The sequence below is a fragment of the Scomber japonicus genome, chromosome 2 (genome assembly GCF_027409825.1).
Source record: "Scomber japonicus isolate fScoJap1 chromosome 2, fScoJap1.pri, whole genome shotgun sequence".
In the NCBI taxonomy this organism is placed as follows: domain Eukaryota; kingdom Metazoa; phylum Chordata; class Actinopteri; order Scombriformes; family Scombridae; genus Scomber; species Scomber japonicus.
This window is the reverse complement of record NC_070579.1, coordinates 32,429,602-32,444,877: the sequence shown is the minus strand read 5'-3', so window position 1 is coordinate 32,444,877 and position 15,276 is coordinate 32,429,602. Positions and strand designations below refer to the sequence as shown.

At 41.0% G+C, this 15,276-nt stretch overlaps 1 protein-coding gene across 1 annotated transcript; it reads right to left on the bottom strand.

Moving 5' to 3' along the window:
- Positions 1 to 1,618: 1,618 nt before the first annotated feature.
- On the bottom strand, positions 1,619 to 4,822 carry timm10 (translocase of inner mitochondrial membrane 10 homolog (yeast)). Its single transcript, XM_053334836.1, has 2 exons — positions 4,612 to 4,822; positions 1,619 to 2,730 (listed from the first exon to the last, which is right to left on the bottom strand). Exons 1-2 carry the CDS (start codon positions 4,680 to 4,682, stop codon positions 2,535 to 2,537), a joined length of 267 nt encoding a protein of 88 aa, XP_053190811.1. The 5' UTR covers positions 4,683 to 4,822; the 3' UTR covers positions 1,619 to 2,534.
- Between the last annotated feature and the right edge of the window lie 10,454 nt (positions 4,823 to 15,276).

The following is a 15,276-nucleotide window of genomic DNA, read 5'->3' as shown; positions in this document are numbered from 1 at the left end:
AACCTCATGCTCCACTCTTGTTCACAGCCTTACCTTTCAAAAGTCCCTTTAATACACTTGGACTTAACTTAATAGTATTCATAGGTTCAAAGAACATTAGTGCTTCTATTATTTGATATTACTGAATCCACTGTCGGTGTGATAATATCCACCTGAACACAACAGAGACGCATAGTCATAACATGTTATGACTCTGTCTACGTTGGTGCATGACATGTATTTCAGATTTATCAAATTCATGAGTGTCAAATAATATCATAAAGACAACAAGACGCCTTTTCCCCGGTTAAAATCACCCTGAAAACACTCACCGTGTTCCGACACCAGAGAAAAAGCTCAGTAACACAGCGCAACCTGCAGCTATCAGTTCCCCTTTCCACAGCACAAGCTGGAGGTATTTATAAAAGTTTCACCAGGGAAACGAAAGTCAGTATTCTTCACTTCCTCACTCTCATCTGTGCCTGTCTTAAAGGTACAGTCACGTATTTACAAACCCTGCACCCACTCTGCTGGTGGGACGGACTCTCACCTGAACCCCGCAGGCCACTCACAGGGCTTTATTCTATTATTATTATTATTTTTTTGTGTTTAAATTAGTGCTTCAAAAATATCAATGTATTGAAGTCCAGGGGAACTCCACTCAAAAGCACCTAGCTGCTGTTTAAAGAGATGGAACTATTTGAGTCCTTTATTGGGTGAGTCCTAATTTTTAGTATGACACATTATCATGCGGTAATGAGTCATTTGGATTTTTATATTGGGATAAAACATTTGTATTAAAAAAATATGTATTTTCATTTTCAACAATTTCCTAGAATATTTTTTTCAGACATTAATTATGTAACTTTTCATGATTTTAGAAGGAATACATTTTGCCATGATGGTTGTTTCTTACAATAGTTTATTCTTACAGTTAGGCAAATGTGTTTGTAGGATGAGTCAATATTAAGTCAATTCTATGGCACCAAATCACAACAAAAGTTAACTTATTGCATTTTTCACATTGAGCTGTGCTCTTTGAAGTGTGTATGATTCATAAGCATCTAGTAGCATCAACCCTACCCTTCCAAAGATGTAGGGGAACCAACAATGGCTCCGAAACTTAAGAAAAACATGAAAGACCCTCTCCAGAGCCAGTGTTTGGTTTGGCCATTCTGTGCTACTGTACAAACATGGTGGGCTCCATAGTAGAGGACCTGCCCCCTATGTACACACAAAGGGCCCATTTTAGGCCAATGAAAACTATTTTTTTATTTTAAAAAAATTTGACTAATTTTTAAAATAAAAATTAGTCAAACTAATTAAAACATGCTTATCAATATTATATACCACTTGTGAAACATCCATCCTACTAAATTCTACACAGTGCACACTGACCTTTAATTTAAAGGACTAACATTTCTTCATGAGCTCCCCTGAGGTTTAAATATGACAAAGTGTGTGAAACAGACTGAAATATTCATGAAACATCACTGAAAACACTCAAACTGTTGAGATAAATGATGGCATTGTTTTATTAGAGCAATTAATAACAATGAAACACAGTGCAGCTTCACAAGTGTAACTGACACAGTGGTTAACACAGGAAGAGGAACAAAAAAAAAGACGACATATAAAGTCCACAAAAAAAACAAAACCATGGTCCACTGGCATACAGCACAACAGTCTGCACAAGCCTGACACATGAGCAAAGTTCAGTCCATCTTCAACACATGTAACTACAGTGACCTGACTGCTGGTCTGTATCTGTGCTGTGACTGACGAAGGGCTGACAGAGAGTAAACTACGTAGTGTCTTGTATAAAGACATTTTGACTCCGCCATACATAACTGATTAAGTGCACGCCCTAATCCATGTATCTGATTTACTGTAAGGTTTTATACTTTTTCTGCATAACAGACAACTTGTTATTGTGAACAATGTATCTCTATTTGAATAAAATGTGTTGCAGCCATGAGAGGCCTACGTCACCCTCTTTCACAGAAGTAACCCGAGTTGAAAGGGTAACCAAAAACTACATGTAAAATCATTATTTGTGTTTGTTTTAACCTGCAGAAAATACCAGATAATTGGTACCGCAGATAATAAAAAACATGTATTAGAGTTTCTGCAGTAGAAGCAGCAGAAAACAAGCACAAAGTTTGACTTTTAAATAATATTACATGTCCCAGCTCGTTCTCCTTCCAGTCAGTTTTTAGATGACTTGTAGAGGACCAGGCTGAGCTGAATTTGTAAAAAAAAAAAAAAAAAAACAACAAATCAGACAGATCCAGAGAGGCTGCTAGACGTCCTCACGCTGCAGTGCCACCAGGTGCTCCGATGATTCCTGCAACCCCGACCTCTGTATCACTGTAGAGGAGGCAGTTTCTCTCAATGGACCCTCATCAGCTTTAACTTTACTTTATTTTTTATTTACCCACCCTCTTATTAAAACACCAGTCTCTCTTTTAGAGAAACCAGCTACCCCCCTCCCCTCCCCTCATAACTATAACCCATCCACAATTTTCCACTTCTCGCTCCAGTCATCAGCGTCTTTATCCGCTACCGACAGCAGCCTTCCTCATCATTTCCTCGTCCTGGACGGACAGCTCTGTCAGCTTGCGTCCCAGCCTCTCGTGAAGGTCCAGGTATTTGGCCACGCAGCGGTCCAGGCACACCGACTCGCCCTTTGTCAGCTCGGCTTCTTTGTAATGTGGTGGCACGCATTTCCTGTGGCAGGCGTTGGTCATCCTGGGAGGAGAGGGGGTTGGGAGTCGGTCAGTCATAAACATTACGTAGAGCTGGGAGATGCTGCCATTCATTTAATTTATTTGGTGATCAAGAGGATGATGTAAACCACTTTTACTGCAATATTTGATTACGCACGCACACTTTGAATGTAGTGTCCCACCAATACATGCAGCCAGAGTCAACTGCAAACTGTTTTGACTTTTAATGCCTCAAAATGTAGTTTTTGTGTGATAAAGCCTCTTTGGAATTATTCAAAAAATTGAATATCATAGTAAATAACTGGTGTGACTTATTCATTCTGTGTCCTCACCAGTTTGATTGACGGGAGATAATACTCCAATACAAGTACCCTTAAAGTGATACTGATAACAATTGAGAACTTCATTCAATAACATCATTACATACTTTAATATACTACAATAATACTTTAGAGCATTTAGGTGACATCTTGGCTGCTGAACTGCTACACGCGCTAACTCAAACAAAACTCAGACATACTGACCTGTCATTACACAAACACGTTATTAGAAATACATGTAAGTGATTCCAGTTATATATATATATATGAGACACAGTTCCTCCTTCAGTATAATTTGTGTGATCTGCTTTGACAGATATGTGAGCAAAGTTTGAGCTGAAATGGGCAAGAATGATTCAGCGTGATTTACCTCCGTCGTTATTAGAGGGATCATTATATATATTATAAAAAAGGCACAAAAATGCCTTGAAAGAAGACAAAGGTGTCATGGTGAAAGCCGACAGACACATTCTCACACAAACTTCAGTCACTCTGCTGTGCAGTCTTGCTTTTACATCCACAATGTCTGCAGTCTTCATCGGAGGCCCCCTGAACTCAGCTCTCAATCCAACTTCTTGTTTTAACTTTTAAGTCATCTGGACTACAGATTCATCTTCAACCCATGCTGCTTGTTGTAACATAATCCCCTCTATTCAGTCTTGGTCTCATTTCTTTAAAACCAGTCAGGTAATAAAGATGCAAGTAAGAGAGGATTAATTGCATCAAGATTAAACTCTTCAGTGGTGGATTTACCCTCATACACACAATACATCATCAAGATTACATTAAAATGGAACACTGAACAACCAAAAAAAAAAAACTCTCTTACAGGACAGGTCTCCAAGTCTGTCTTAAAACAGAACAGTGGACAATGTTTTCCTTGCTGTAATCATTCCTCCTGTTCATACAAAGATCTCCTTCAAATGTGCTTTCAATGTAAGAGATGGGGGGCAAAGTCCACACAGTCATTTTTTTAAATTATGTGACACTTTTATGAGGCTTCAGCAGTGTGAGTTAGTCATATCATTTAGTCTTTTTAGCATCTAATTCCCTCTTTGTGTTTCCTCTGACAGTGTTTCCCTGTTGAGCTGTGGTGGAAGTATAGTAACAAAAAGAGGGACTTTGGCACTAAAAACACTGTTAAAAATGTATCTCCATAATGACACATTTTATAGATTAATGATGAAATAAATTGTGGAAAAGCAATGTGCACAGTGCTTTTCCAACTGCAAATCCTAAAGGTCTTATTTGAATTAATCCCATGAAGACCATGTGTTACTGTCATTCAACACAGTCTGGGACTAACAGACATTTCTCATTGAACATGACTGACTGCTGTGTCTAGTGGTTTGTACAGTTAATATAATCTCTATGTGTACAGGTACTACTCACTATCAATGAAATACCATATGTTTCATGTAGCTGCTGCCATGAACATCTTGTCTAAGCTTGGCTATCATTCAGATAACCTTATGTCACGGACACATCTATACATGAAGGCCATGCTACAGTGACAGTGGATGACAGAGACATCAGAAATAAGAGACAGCTAGCTCTGTGATTAGCTTGTGTGTGGCTTTTACCGGTTGTACATGTCAGCCATCATCTCCACCTCCAGCTCCGCCGCCAGCTGCTGTGCTTTCATGGGATCCATGTTGTGCGTCTCAGCGCTGCTCTCCACCGCCTTCAACCACAAAACACGCCGTGCTGGTGACCCTCTCAGGCGGACTGCACAAGGAGCCTGCCCGCTGCTTCTTCTGTAACCTTCAAGGCTGCTAGAAAACACGTGTCTACCGTTTCCTTTCGCACTTCCGATGTCAATAAAGTTGGATTCAAATTGAGGGCAGAGAGCGGACAGTGCGCCCTCTGCTGGCTATATTTTTTAAAACAGGGACAAATACTGGTGTAACAGTGATTTTTGGTTTTTACATCAGGAGGCAAGGGCGTAGGATACATACACATATCGGAACCTGACAGATGCGTTAATGGTTTGAAAAGAAATATGTCATAAATTAACTACACTTCAATTCTTTAATTGCAGGCCTAATCATCCAGTTTTGTAGATAAATAACATGGGAAGAATATTGATCAAAACTTGAATTCAAATTTTCTGAATAAATGTTCTTTTCCTAGTTGTATCTTATGCCTCAATGAACATACACAGATACAGGCAAAGCATAAAAAATGTTAACATATAAACCAACATGTTTTTACTCTAGAGTGTGATATCCTTCCACATTTCCACTAACTGGTTGATATGACTCTGTCCTCTGTCCCCTGACTTCAGTGTCTCTCAGCTGTCTGTCCCTGGTCTGAACACCCTAAAAGGAAAACAGTCACAATGTCACACAATGCCACGAGACTGCAGTTACTACAAGCAAGCAATCCCATGTTTCCCCTTTTTTGTGAAATCTTGTAAAATATCTACTGTTATATGTTCCTCTCTGTGTTCTAATGTAGCTGAGTGCATGAGGCATCAATGAATCTATCAGCAGTAACTGTATTTTCACATTTACTCAGTTATGTGTATATTACTGTATATATTACATTTACTCAGTTATATTAACTGAATGGTATATCAAACTATTTGCTTTCAAAAACAAGTGGTGAAAAGGCTATTTTTAAAAAAATATTTAGCATCATATTTTTTTCAAAACAAAGAAAATCATAATCAGAATGACCTACTACCCATTATATTGTGCTTAAACCATGGGTAGCACAACCCGTCAGGCAGGAAATATCCATCAGAATGACCTACTGTCTGAAAGCGGGCAAAAATTGAAAAACACGACATGGCCGGTAGTGTCGAAAGTCAAAAATGGGGAAGGATGGCGGAATTGTCCCAAAACTTGCTAAAATGGGCCAGTCGGGCGGGCTGAATGAAAAATTAACAAAATTAAGCACCGTGAAGGCGTTGTGTCAAAATTGTGAAGGATTTTCCAAAGCAGGCAAAAATGGAAAGAAACGACAGGGCCAGTAGTGTCGAAAAAGTCAAAAATGGGCGAGGGTGGGGGATTGTCCCAAACACAGGTGTAGACAATCAGGGACAGGGAAGACAACTTACAGTATTCTATAATTAAAAGAAAAAATGTTATGTAAATTTGCCACTCCAAATTGCTCCCAATAACTGCCAACAGCATACAGTATGAATGGGTGTACAAATGTGTCTGTGAATGGTAGTGTCCCCCCCCCCCCCGATGAGCAGGTTGGTACCCTGCATGGTAGTTGTACTTTTATAATAAATGTTTCCTGAGTATTTTTTATATATTGTATGTCTGGCAGAGCTCTTTAAATAACTCATACCTGTGAAACTAGTAATTACAGCTGAGCTGATTTATGTAGCCATGACTCAGCCTCCAGCCTCCTATACTCAACAGTCATTTGTTACACTTTAAGTTTAAGAGACACTGATACTGACAGCAGACTAGCCATATTCAGCTATTGTTTTTCATATCACAGGGCAAGAGTATTTGGCATTCCTGGAGCCCATGAAAGTGGATGTCAACCAAAGTTTCTGGACATCAGTCCTTGTCCCACATATTGAGTATGTCCTTCATATCCAACAACTATAGGGAACATTAATAAGAAATTAGGAGCACCTCTGACAGTGGATCCATGCAGACAGGTCTGTATCACCTTTGCACATCTGGAAGTAGCATTTTTTTCCTATTCTCCTTTGCAGACCTCTGTCAAACTCAATGGGTGATTGTGGAGGTAAGTCATCCACCTTCACAATAAATAAAAAAAACACCTGCATGAAAATACATGTTTTTTAATAAACCATAATTATATTATTTACATTAAACATATTAACATTGTGACTCAAAATAAGATGTTTTCTGCAATGGTTACAGTGCAGGAAAACTACTTTTTACCTTTATCAGTCTGACAATCCAAATTTGACTCAAATTAATTAAAAAAAAAAGACAAATATAAATCATAAATGTAAACAATGGCAATAACTTTTCTCCTTGTATACAGGTTTAAGCATATTATTAATGGAAATTAAAACAGCCATTTAAAACTTGTACACAGACTGATTCTTGAGCAGAAGAAACAAAATGTATAAAAACATATTACACATAGCTTTGCACTGAAACAGACTTCATCTGACATCTCTGTGAACAGAAATAAAATCAGAACAACACAGAGAACATTAGGATTGACACAGCAAAGTGCCGAATGAGTCACAACATAATAAAAACTATACACACGCGTACAAAAGGTTACTCAGCCTCATCTCCAGTCACATCAATCTCGTTCACGTCTTCCTCATCTTCTTCGTCTGGAATTATATCTGTGTTGTCGAGTCCAGCTTCACACTCTCTAGGCTGAGAAACTTTGTCTGGGGAGTAAAGCAGAACGTCCACCTCCACTTCCTCCTCTTCTTGATTACAGCTGAGTCTGCCGGCGTCTGACAGAGATTGACCCATCCTCTCAGGAGTCTGGGGGTTCAAGTTGTGGTCCAAAGGCATTTTGTTTTCTTGAGGCATTTGTTTGTCACTGTGAGAGGAGCTGGCATCATCAGTGGTAGTCTGCACTGTATCAGGCAGTCCTATGCTTAAGGGCGATGCTGCAAAAACAAAGAATGTCGTCAACTGGAGGACCCTGTGTCATATGGTTTCATACAAATGCTTGTTGTTTTCAAAGGCCACTTCTGAGTATCCCACAGGGCTTTCCAAAAGGATATGGAGTAGCCAGCTAGTGGGAAAAATATCCTCACAAGAGAGATATTTGACAGGTTTCTTCTGTTATCATAGGCAAAATAAAGACTTCACAAATCTGAAAGTGGGTTTTCTATGATGTCAACACTTTTAGTAAGTGTTAATGTTAAAATATATGGAAAATGCAGCACTTTCAGTGGACTTTTTAATAGTTACTATGCAATCATCAATTTACTGCTATTTGTGTTTTCTGGAGTAGTCTTATATGCATGTCTCCCATCTGGGCAATCAATACAATTTTTAATGCGTTTTATTATGAATTATATTATACTAAAGTAGCCAGCTGGACTCAGATGAGTAGTTGGCTGTAGAGGCACAAGTTGCAGAACCAGATTCTGGTCAATAGAATATCTGCATGATTCTGTACCACTAGGAGCAAATTGGAAAGTATTTTTTGTGATTTGACTGAACTAATCCTTTAAAAAAGGAGTAACAGAAAAGTGGCCCAACAGATCGCAAAGCAAAATTCAGGCTTCCAACTTATTACTACATGTCATTCTTAGTACTACCATCAGATGTCGCCAAAGCAAAGAAGTTTGAAATCCTCAAATTAAACTCCAAGAATTCAACAAATCAACATCGACTGTGATCCTAATAAGTGGACTTTATAAACTGTCCAGTCATTCAATAATCTACCACGACCATAGAAAGAAAATACACAATTCAGTACCTTGATCTTGATCTTGATCTTGATCTTGATCTTGATTGGTCAGTGGCTGCTCTTGCTCAGCTCCTCCTTCAGCCGACAATTTGGCCACTTCTTCCTCAAAGACATCAAGGGGAAACACTGGGAGGTCCTCTTCACCAAACAAACTGATCCCCTGACCAGCAGCAGTGATTAAGTCACCTTGTTGTGATCTGTGATTCTCATCAGTCGATTTCTTGAAAATTTGATTGTGATTTTTATCAACTGTGACATTGAGGATGACCTGAGACTCTTCAATCCCACCCTTGTCCTCAGGCTGGGTAACGCCTATGTCCATTTCTGTCTCCTTAGTTGATTTTTCTTCACAGTAGCTGACTGTGTCATCACAAGCTTCCCTTTTATCTTCTACTGTTTCATTTATTTTCTGGTTTTCTTTTAACTTCCGTGTTTTTAAGTGTTGGCGTTTGATAAGCTTTTGAAACTCCTTCAGTGAGACCATCTGCTTCTGTGTCCCTACTTTTTTTACTGCTGAGATTACATCACGGTTATTCTCAGTCTCAACCTTGGCAGTGCTCTCAGCACTTATGGTCTTCTTCTGTGGGATGACCTCCACTTCTGCACCTCTACTCCTCTTCCGTTTTTTGCACTCTCTCTTTGTTTTTGCACCGTTTTCCAAATCCTCCATTGGCAAATCTTTTTCAGTTTGCAGCTCATTTTCACCATTGTGGCCCTCTTTCTCAACAATGGGAGTAGTGCCATCTGGAGGGGTGAGTTCTTCAAGGTTTGTTTTCTTCGGTCTTCCACGCTTCCGCTTGCACTTCTGGGACACTTGTTTTGTTACGATCATTGCTGTGCAGATCACAGACTTTGGCATTGGCAAAACGTCTGTGCTTACGTCATTTGGCGACTCTTGTGCTTTTCTCAGAAAACTCCTTGTCCTTATCCGAGTTCGGTCAGTATTCACCGACTTTGTGTACCCCTCCGGATTTATCTTCTCTTTCAGTTCTTCAGTCATGGTCAACTGCTCATTTGTTTTCCTTCCAAACTTCGATGGCATGTCTGAAGGGCCATTGGCTGCTTCTCTTTCTTTCGCCAGCACATTGTTGCTTGACAAACTGACTGAACAAACACTCAAATTGATTTGACTCTTTGTTCCATCACTGACTTTTAAGGTTGGGTATGTCAACAGGGAACCAACAGCATCTTGTAGATCATTGGGGCACTTTCTCTTCCTCCTTTTAGGTGTTACAGAATCACATACAGTTTCACACTGTTTACACTTTAAACTTTTCTTTGTTCTCCTGTGGTCAGATTTAAGTTCTGCAGCATTCTCACTACAAGCAGATATCGTTCTCTCTCCCACCCTGTTCTCGATACCAGAGCCTGCACAGGTTCTTCCCTGTTGTGAGTTTAACTCCAGACGATCCAGGCACTGCATTGACCAATGGGCGTGATGCTGCTTCAAAGATGTATGCTTATTTTCTCTCTCAGCAATAGTGCTGAGGGGAAACTGCAGTGATCTGGGCTTTTCTGTGAGCCAGGGTCGCCCATGTCGAGACAGCTGTTGTTGCTCAGTGTTGATGCTGTAGCTTATTGAGAGGTCGGGGACGGGCTGATTTGCTGCTGAGGTACTTGGCTCCAGTGGAGAGAGACATGGAGGAAGCCGGAGATCATCCATGCAAGGTAAGGGAAAAGAATGGATGGATGGTGTCTCATTTCCATTTGACAGAGGTAAAAACTGTAAGATGTTCTGCTCCTCTTGTGAAGACGCCACCTGGAATGATGGGTAATCTGGTTCCTGCCCAATGGAGTAGAGAGCTGAAGCTATGACTGTTCTTGTCGTGGGTGCTTCAGGATAAAGACAATTTTGACTTTCGGGCGACAGCATTCCATCTGTTTGCCCCATGGATCTGACAGACGGGTGATGCTGAGGAGAGTGTTGCTGCTGGTGGATTAGCACAGCATCCGGAGGTACAGGTGAAATGGTCGTGCAGCTGGATTGGTTTGGAGCTGTAAAACAATCTTGGATACCTGCACAACAGGTGGGAACATAACCATCAGCCCATCTTGAATTGACAAAACTGAGGTGGTTGGTGATAGGGTGGGGGGTTTGAGGGATAGTGAAGGATTTAGATATAGGCTCAACTGAGACAGTTGGGATGACAAAATAAGAAGTGCTGGTGGACTGGAGGACTGGGAAACAAGAGAGAGAGAAGCAGGTACGAAGAAGAGAGAAAGAAAGAACGTTTAAGGTAAAGCCTGTGATTTTTTTGTTTTTTTCCAACACATTCTTACACTTCTAATTAGAGGGCAACATGAGATTCAGAATTATTTTACATGTTAAAATCCTGTCAAACGCATTTAAACAGGGGGCTTGATTATATTTCAGCCAGTATAAATATTTTGTAGATGTTACTGTAACAGACTGTTCAGTGGAATCTTCCTTTGATAAGCTATAGAAATTGAAAACATCACAATCCACGACTTGACACCCACCACCAAACCTTCTGTCAGAAAGTAAACAAATTAATCTAGATACCTGTATGTGTTGATGATGGATGGCTATTCTGTGTCCTGAAATCCTGAAAAAACACAGAGTCTTCTGTAGTGACAGCAGTCTGCATCTGACTCTGACCCGCTTCATTCTCTGTGATTGGGGCCAGGCAAATGGCTCCATTGTGGGTCACTGACATATCATGGGACTTCTTGCAGTCTCTCTCCAGGTTGGGCAGGATGTTCAGGCCCATCATGATGTCTTCCAGCAGCTTCTCTATCTGCTCGTCAGACTCTTCAACAGCGCCCCGAGGCTGAGGGAGAGAGGCTGACACAAGCTCTTTGTTGTGGTTCGGGGTGATATGGTTGCTGAAGGGTGGCTGGGAGTCGGATGAGGTGTTGGGGTGAGGTGGTGGATTAGAGGAGTTGGTGGGAGCAGGTTGAGGAATCTGGGTGTCTGGTTTCTGAGGTGGGCACAGGTGGGTGATGCAGGGTGGAGGCTGCTGGATGGTTGTGAGTTCTCTCTGTGGCCTTTTGTGGTTGGAGCCATCCTTTGGAAAGATAAACAAAAAGCATTAAATGTAAAACTTGAATTGCCACTTAAAATAAAACTCATTCCAGTTCTAAGGTTTTTGCACTCTCAATATGTCCTACATTAAACTATCACACTGATTAGAATAGAGTAGAAAATCAGCTAAAGCACATGTTGTTGCCTCTAGATGTCACTCAAGATTCTACACTGATGTCACTCCCAAACTAATCACTACAGTCTGCATTGCACAGGTTCCTTTTGCAACAAGCAAAGCTCCCAATGATTGGCCTTCCCGAATTTTTATACTCAAAATAAAACTTGATCATTAGAATAAAAAATAAAATACATTCAAATGTGTTATCATTTTTCTTAATTATATTCCCAAAGGTTATAATCTTATATTATTGTCATTGACTAATAACATAGCATGGCTTCCTAAGAATCATCATCAGTCTGTGGTGCTGCTGATTCTCGGGTGGAGTCTGGTAGCAGATGATGAGACAGACCGTCTGTCGATCACGCCTCAGGCGGCATCTCTGGCAGCCTGGAGCAAAGTTAAGATTTAACCTGATGATTTCATCATACCGTCTATCACTTCTCCCACAGTACAGCACCTCAGCCTCAACAACTCACCAAAACTTGAGCCTCTACCCCTCCCCCCACCACCACCACCACCACCACCAAAACTTCTAGAAAAGTGGGTCATATTAGCCAATTTAGCTCCATGTATCAGCAATGAGAGAGGGGTCGGGCACTTTGATCTGTGAGGTTTCAAAGAAATATGAGACGGCTGACGGAGCACCTAAGAGACCACATTAATTACACCCAAACTGCAGGCTGCTCCTGACAAAATGACGTGGTTAGACAAATACTGCACTGCTGACTGACGTAGTGTGACGTCATTTAGTTACCTAGCACACACACGATACTAAACACTGAAATATAAGTAGTCTCTTATTTGTCAAAGATGAAGCCATTTTAATTGTAATTCTATTCCCACATTAAAACTACATATCTAACCTAAGTGACCCAAATGCGTGTCCTTATATAAACTCGCCATCATACTCATCTACCTGTGTCAGGGAGGTGAGAACTGACAACGTCTCATCTGTGTCTTGCATGCTCACCACCTCCCACATCTCTCCGTTCGCCCTCCTCCTCCTCAGCTTCACCTGTGCACAGGGAAGAAAATACACTCAGGATAAAGGAGGAGCGGGCTTCCTACACATTTGTTACGATGGACTGAAGATATCGTCAGCACATCATAGATGAGATGATCCTATCATTTAAAACTACATCATTACATTTTAATATTCCCCGTCTTTTCTCGGTTTATGAAAAGTGGAACGATCAGAAATGTTCTTTACAGCCATGGAAGGATTTGCAGTGGAGGCATGACTCAAATATTTTGGATAGATTGACTAGCTTCATGCGCTATGGGGGAAAAAAAGGCGAAATCACACACCAAAGGTCATTAGAGTGGTTGGATTGGGAAACATGCCATAAAACATAATGTTAGTGAGGAGTTAACATATCTGTGATTACTTCCTGAAAGAATGAGAAAAGTTTAAAAAAAGGATTTTGGGGAAGCTGTATTTTATTACATTTCCCTTTTTTTAACTTCCTTTTCATGGAGAGATATCACCTTACATGACACCAGAAATGTAAGTGTATTTTTACATGAATTTGTAATGTTGCCTAATGCAGCAAAGCTTGGGGATTTATCAACAGTCCACCTGCATTCATTTATTCATTTCACAGATTAATTTTTACCTTGACAGAAATCTGTGCGGTCTCCATCATCTGCTGCATCTGCTTCATCTTAGCAAGGCTCTTCGTTCCTGTATTAGCATTAGTACGCCTCTTCTCTGTAGAGTTTCCTCTCTCCTCTCTTGGCATCACTTCTCCTTCAACTCTTTTCTCAGTCATCTGATCATTGGTTTGACCATCCTCTAATCCTGCCTTTTCTTTAGCCAATACTTGTATGCTGTCCACAAAGTAAGATGATTGCTGGTAGGTGATGTCTCCTTCAGGCATCAGGGAGTTGGAGGTGTCATTGAGGGAAATGGGGAAGGTCAGGTTACTGGACGTTTGTGAGGTTGATGTGGGATTTGTTAGACTGTCAGAGGATTGGTATGATGTAGACTCTCCATCGCTTGGTGCTCCACTGGGCATCCTGGGCATGAGTGGGAAAGAAGTGGAGCACAAATGTTGCTCAAGTGTAATGTTTCGGGGTTGTACTGAGATAGAAAAGTCCAGATTTTGAGCGACAGAGAGCGCAGGCTCTGTGGTTGAAGTGTTAGTTTGGTTAGAGAGACTGAAAGAGCTGCCCACTGCTTTTTCACCAGCATCAACAGTCTGTGTTCCTATAGATACACAACTTCTCTTTTCCCTAGAAAAATCTGTATCCTTCCTTCCAGACATCTCGGCCTGAACTTGTGCATCCTGCATTTTTCTACAAATTCTAAGACTCTGCCACCTCTCTTGGAACTCCATGTCCTTTGTCTTCCCATCTTTCTGTCCTCCTACAAGGTCTGCCATCCCAAACAGACGGGCCGCAGCCAGCACGTCATTCTGCTCTACGCTTCCATTTACCTCCAGCTCCCCAGAGTACAGCAGGCCAACCAGCTTTAACAGGGTCTGGGGTTTCACAGCCTGGAGGTGGAGCTGGCGCTTCTGGCCGGATGGAGGAGACGGGGCGGCTGAGAGCTTCCGAGACAGGTAGGGACTGAGAGCTGCGAGGACACAGCTGTGGGTTGGGACTGAGATACCTTGACAAGAGCAAGATGAATCTGAGTTAATTCCTTCAAAACGTTAAATTTCATCTCATCCTGTTATTTCCTGTCTTGTACCTCACCCTCAGTTTGCAACAGGGTATCACAGAACTGCGCGCTGTTTTGTTGTCTCTGGAGCTCTCCAAGAAGCTGCATCTCATAACCTGGCAGTCGGTACCTCTGCATCTCCTATTGAGCACTGGCAGAAAGGGAGGGAGAGAAGAGGAGGAGAAAGGTATAGATGAAGGCCTCCTTCATCTATACCCTATTGTTAAGGAGACGAGCAATGTGAAGGAGGGTGGAGGGGGAACTATGATGCTTTACAATCTTCTACTTTTATATAAGACAATACTGCATATAACCCCTTTAAAATGTGATTTGTTTGCTCTGATACTCCAGTAAACTGCGATTTTTAAGAAAGGCACACACAAAAAGAATACCTGCTACTTTCTCCACCACGGGTTGGCTCATTGTGCCAGCTCTCAGTTTTTACACCATGTTAACAATACAGCTCGCCTCTACAGAAAATAACATGAAGTTCTATTGGGATTTTACACCAACAATTCTTTTTACATTTTAAATCCTTACAGCCTGTTGTGACAGCATTTTAATAAGTGGCGTCTATAAAGTGTGAGCTCACTTTATAGCTTAGCATCAACAGAACCATCTTAGCAGAGCTGTGTGCGCGGATCAGCACGTGGAGGAGAAACTAACATTCAATGTCTGTCCGACATTTGACTTTTCGGTTGATTCAGATCCGGTCATTTAACAACATGCTTTCCCGCTTCCACTTGTTGTTGTCGACCTCTTTTAGCCGCTGGTATCAGTAAGACTACCATGCATTTTCTCCAGAGGGTCAAAAAGTTAAATTCGCATTTTCTGGACATTGAGGCTAATGGCTAGCTGCATTATTAGCAGAAAAACACAATAATTAATATGCAACGTCCAGCTATTTCACACTGACGCAGTTTATGCTACCTTAAAGTTTCAGCGACACTCAAAATAACGCTGTTAGCTAACAGTACAGCGAAGCTCACACATTGCAGTTTAGCGTTAAAGTGAAGAAATTTACACTTACC

Coding starts and splice junctions, on each gene's coding strand:
- timm10 (XM_053334836.1), bottom strand. CDS start 4,682: ATGGATCCCATGAAAGCACAGCAGCTGGCGGCGGAGCTGGAGGTGGAG. Junction 2,731..4,611: donor ATGGCTGACATGTACAACCG/GTAAAAGCCACA, acceptor CTCTCCTCCCAG/GATGACCAACGCCTGCCACA.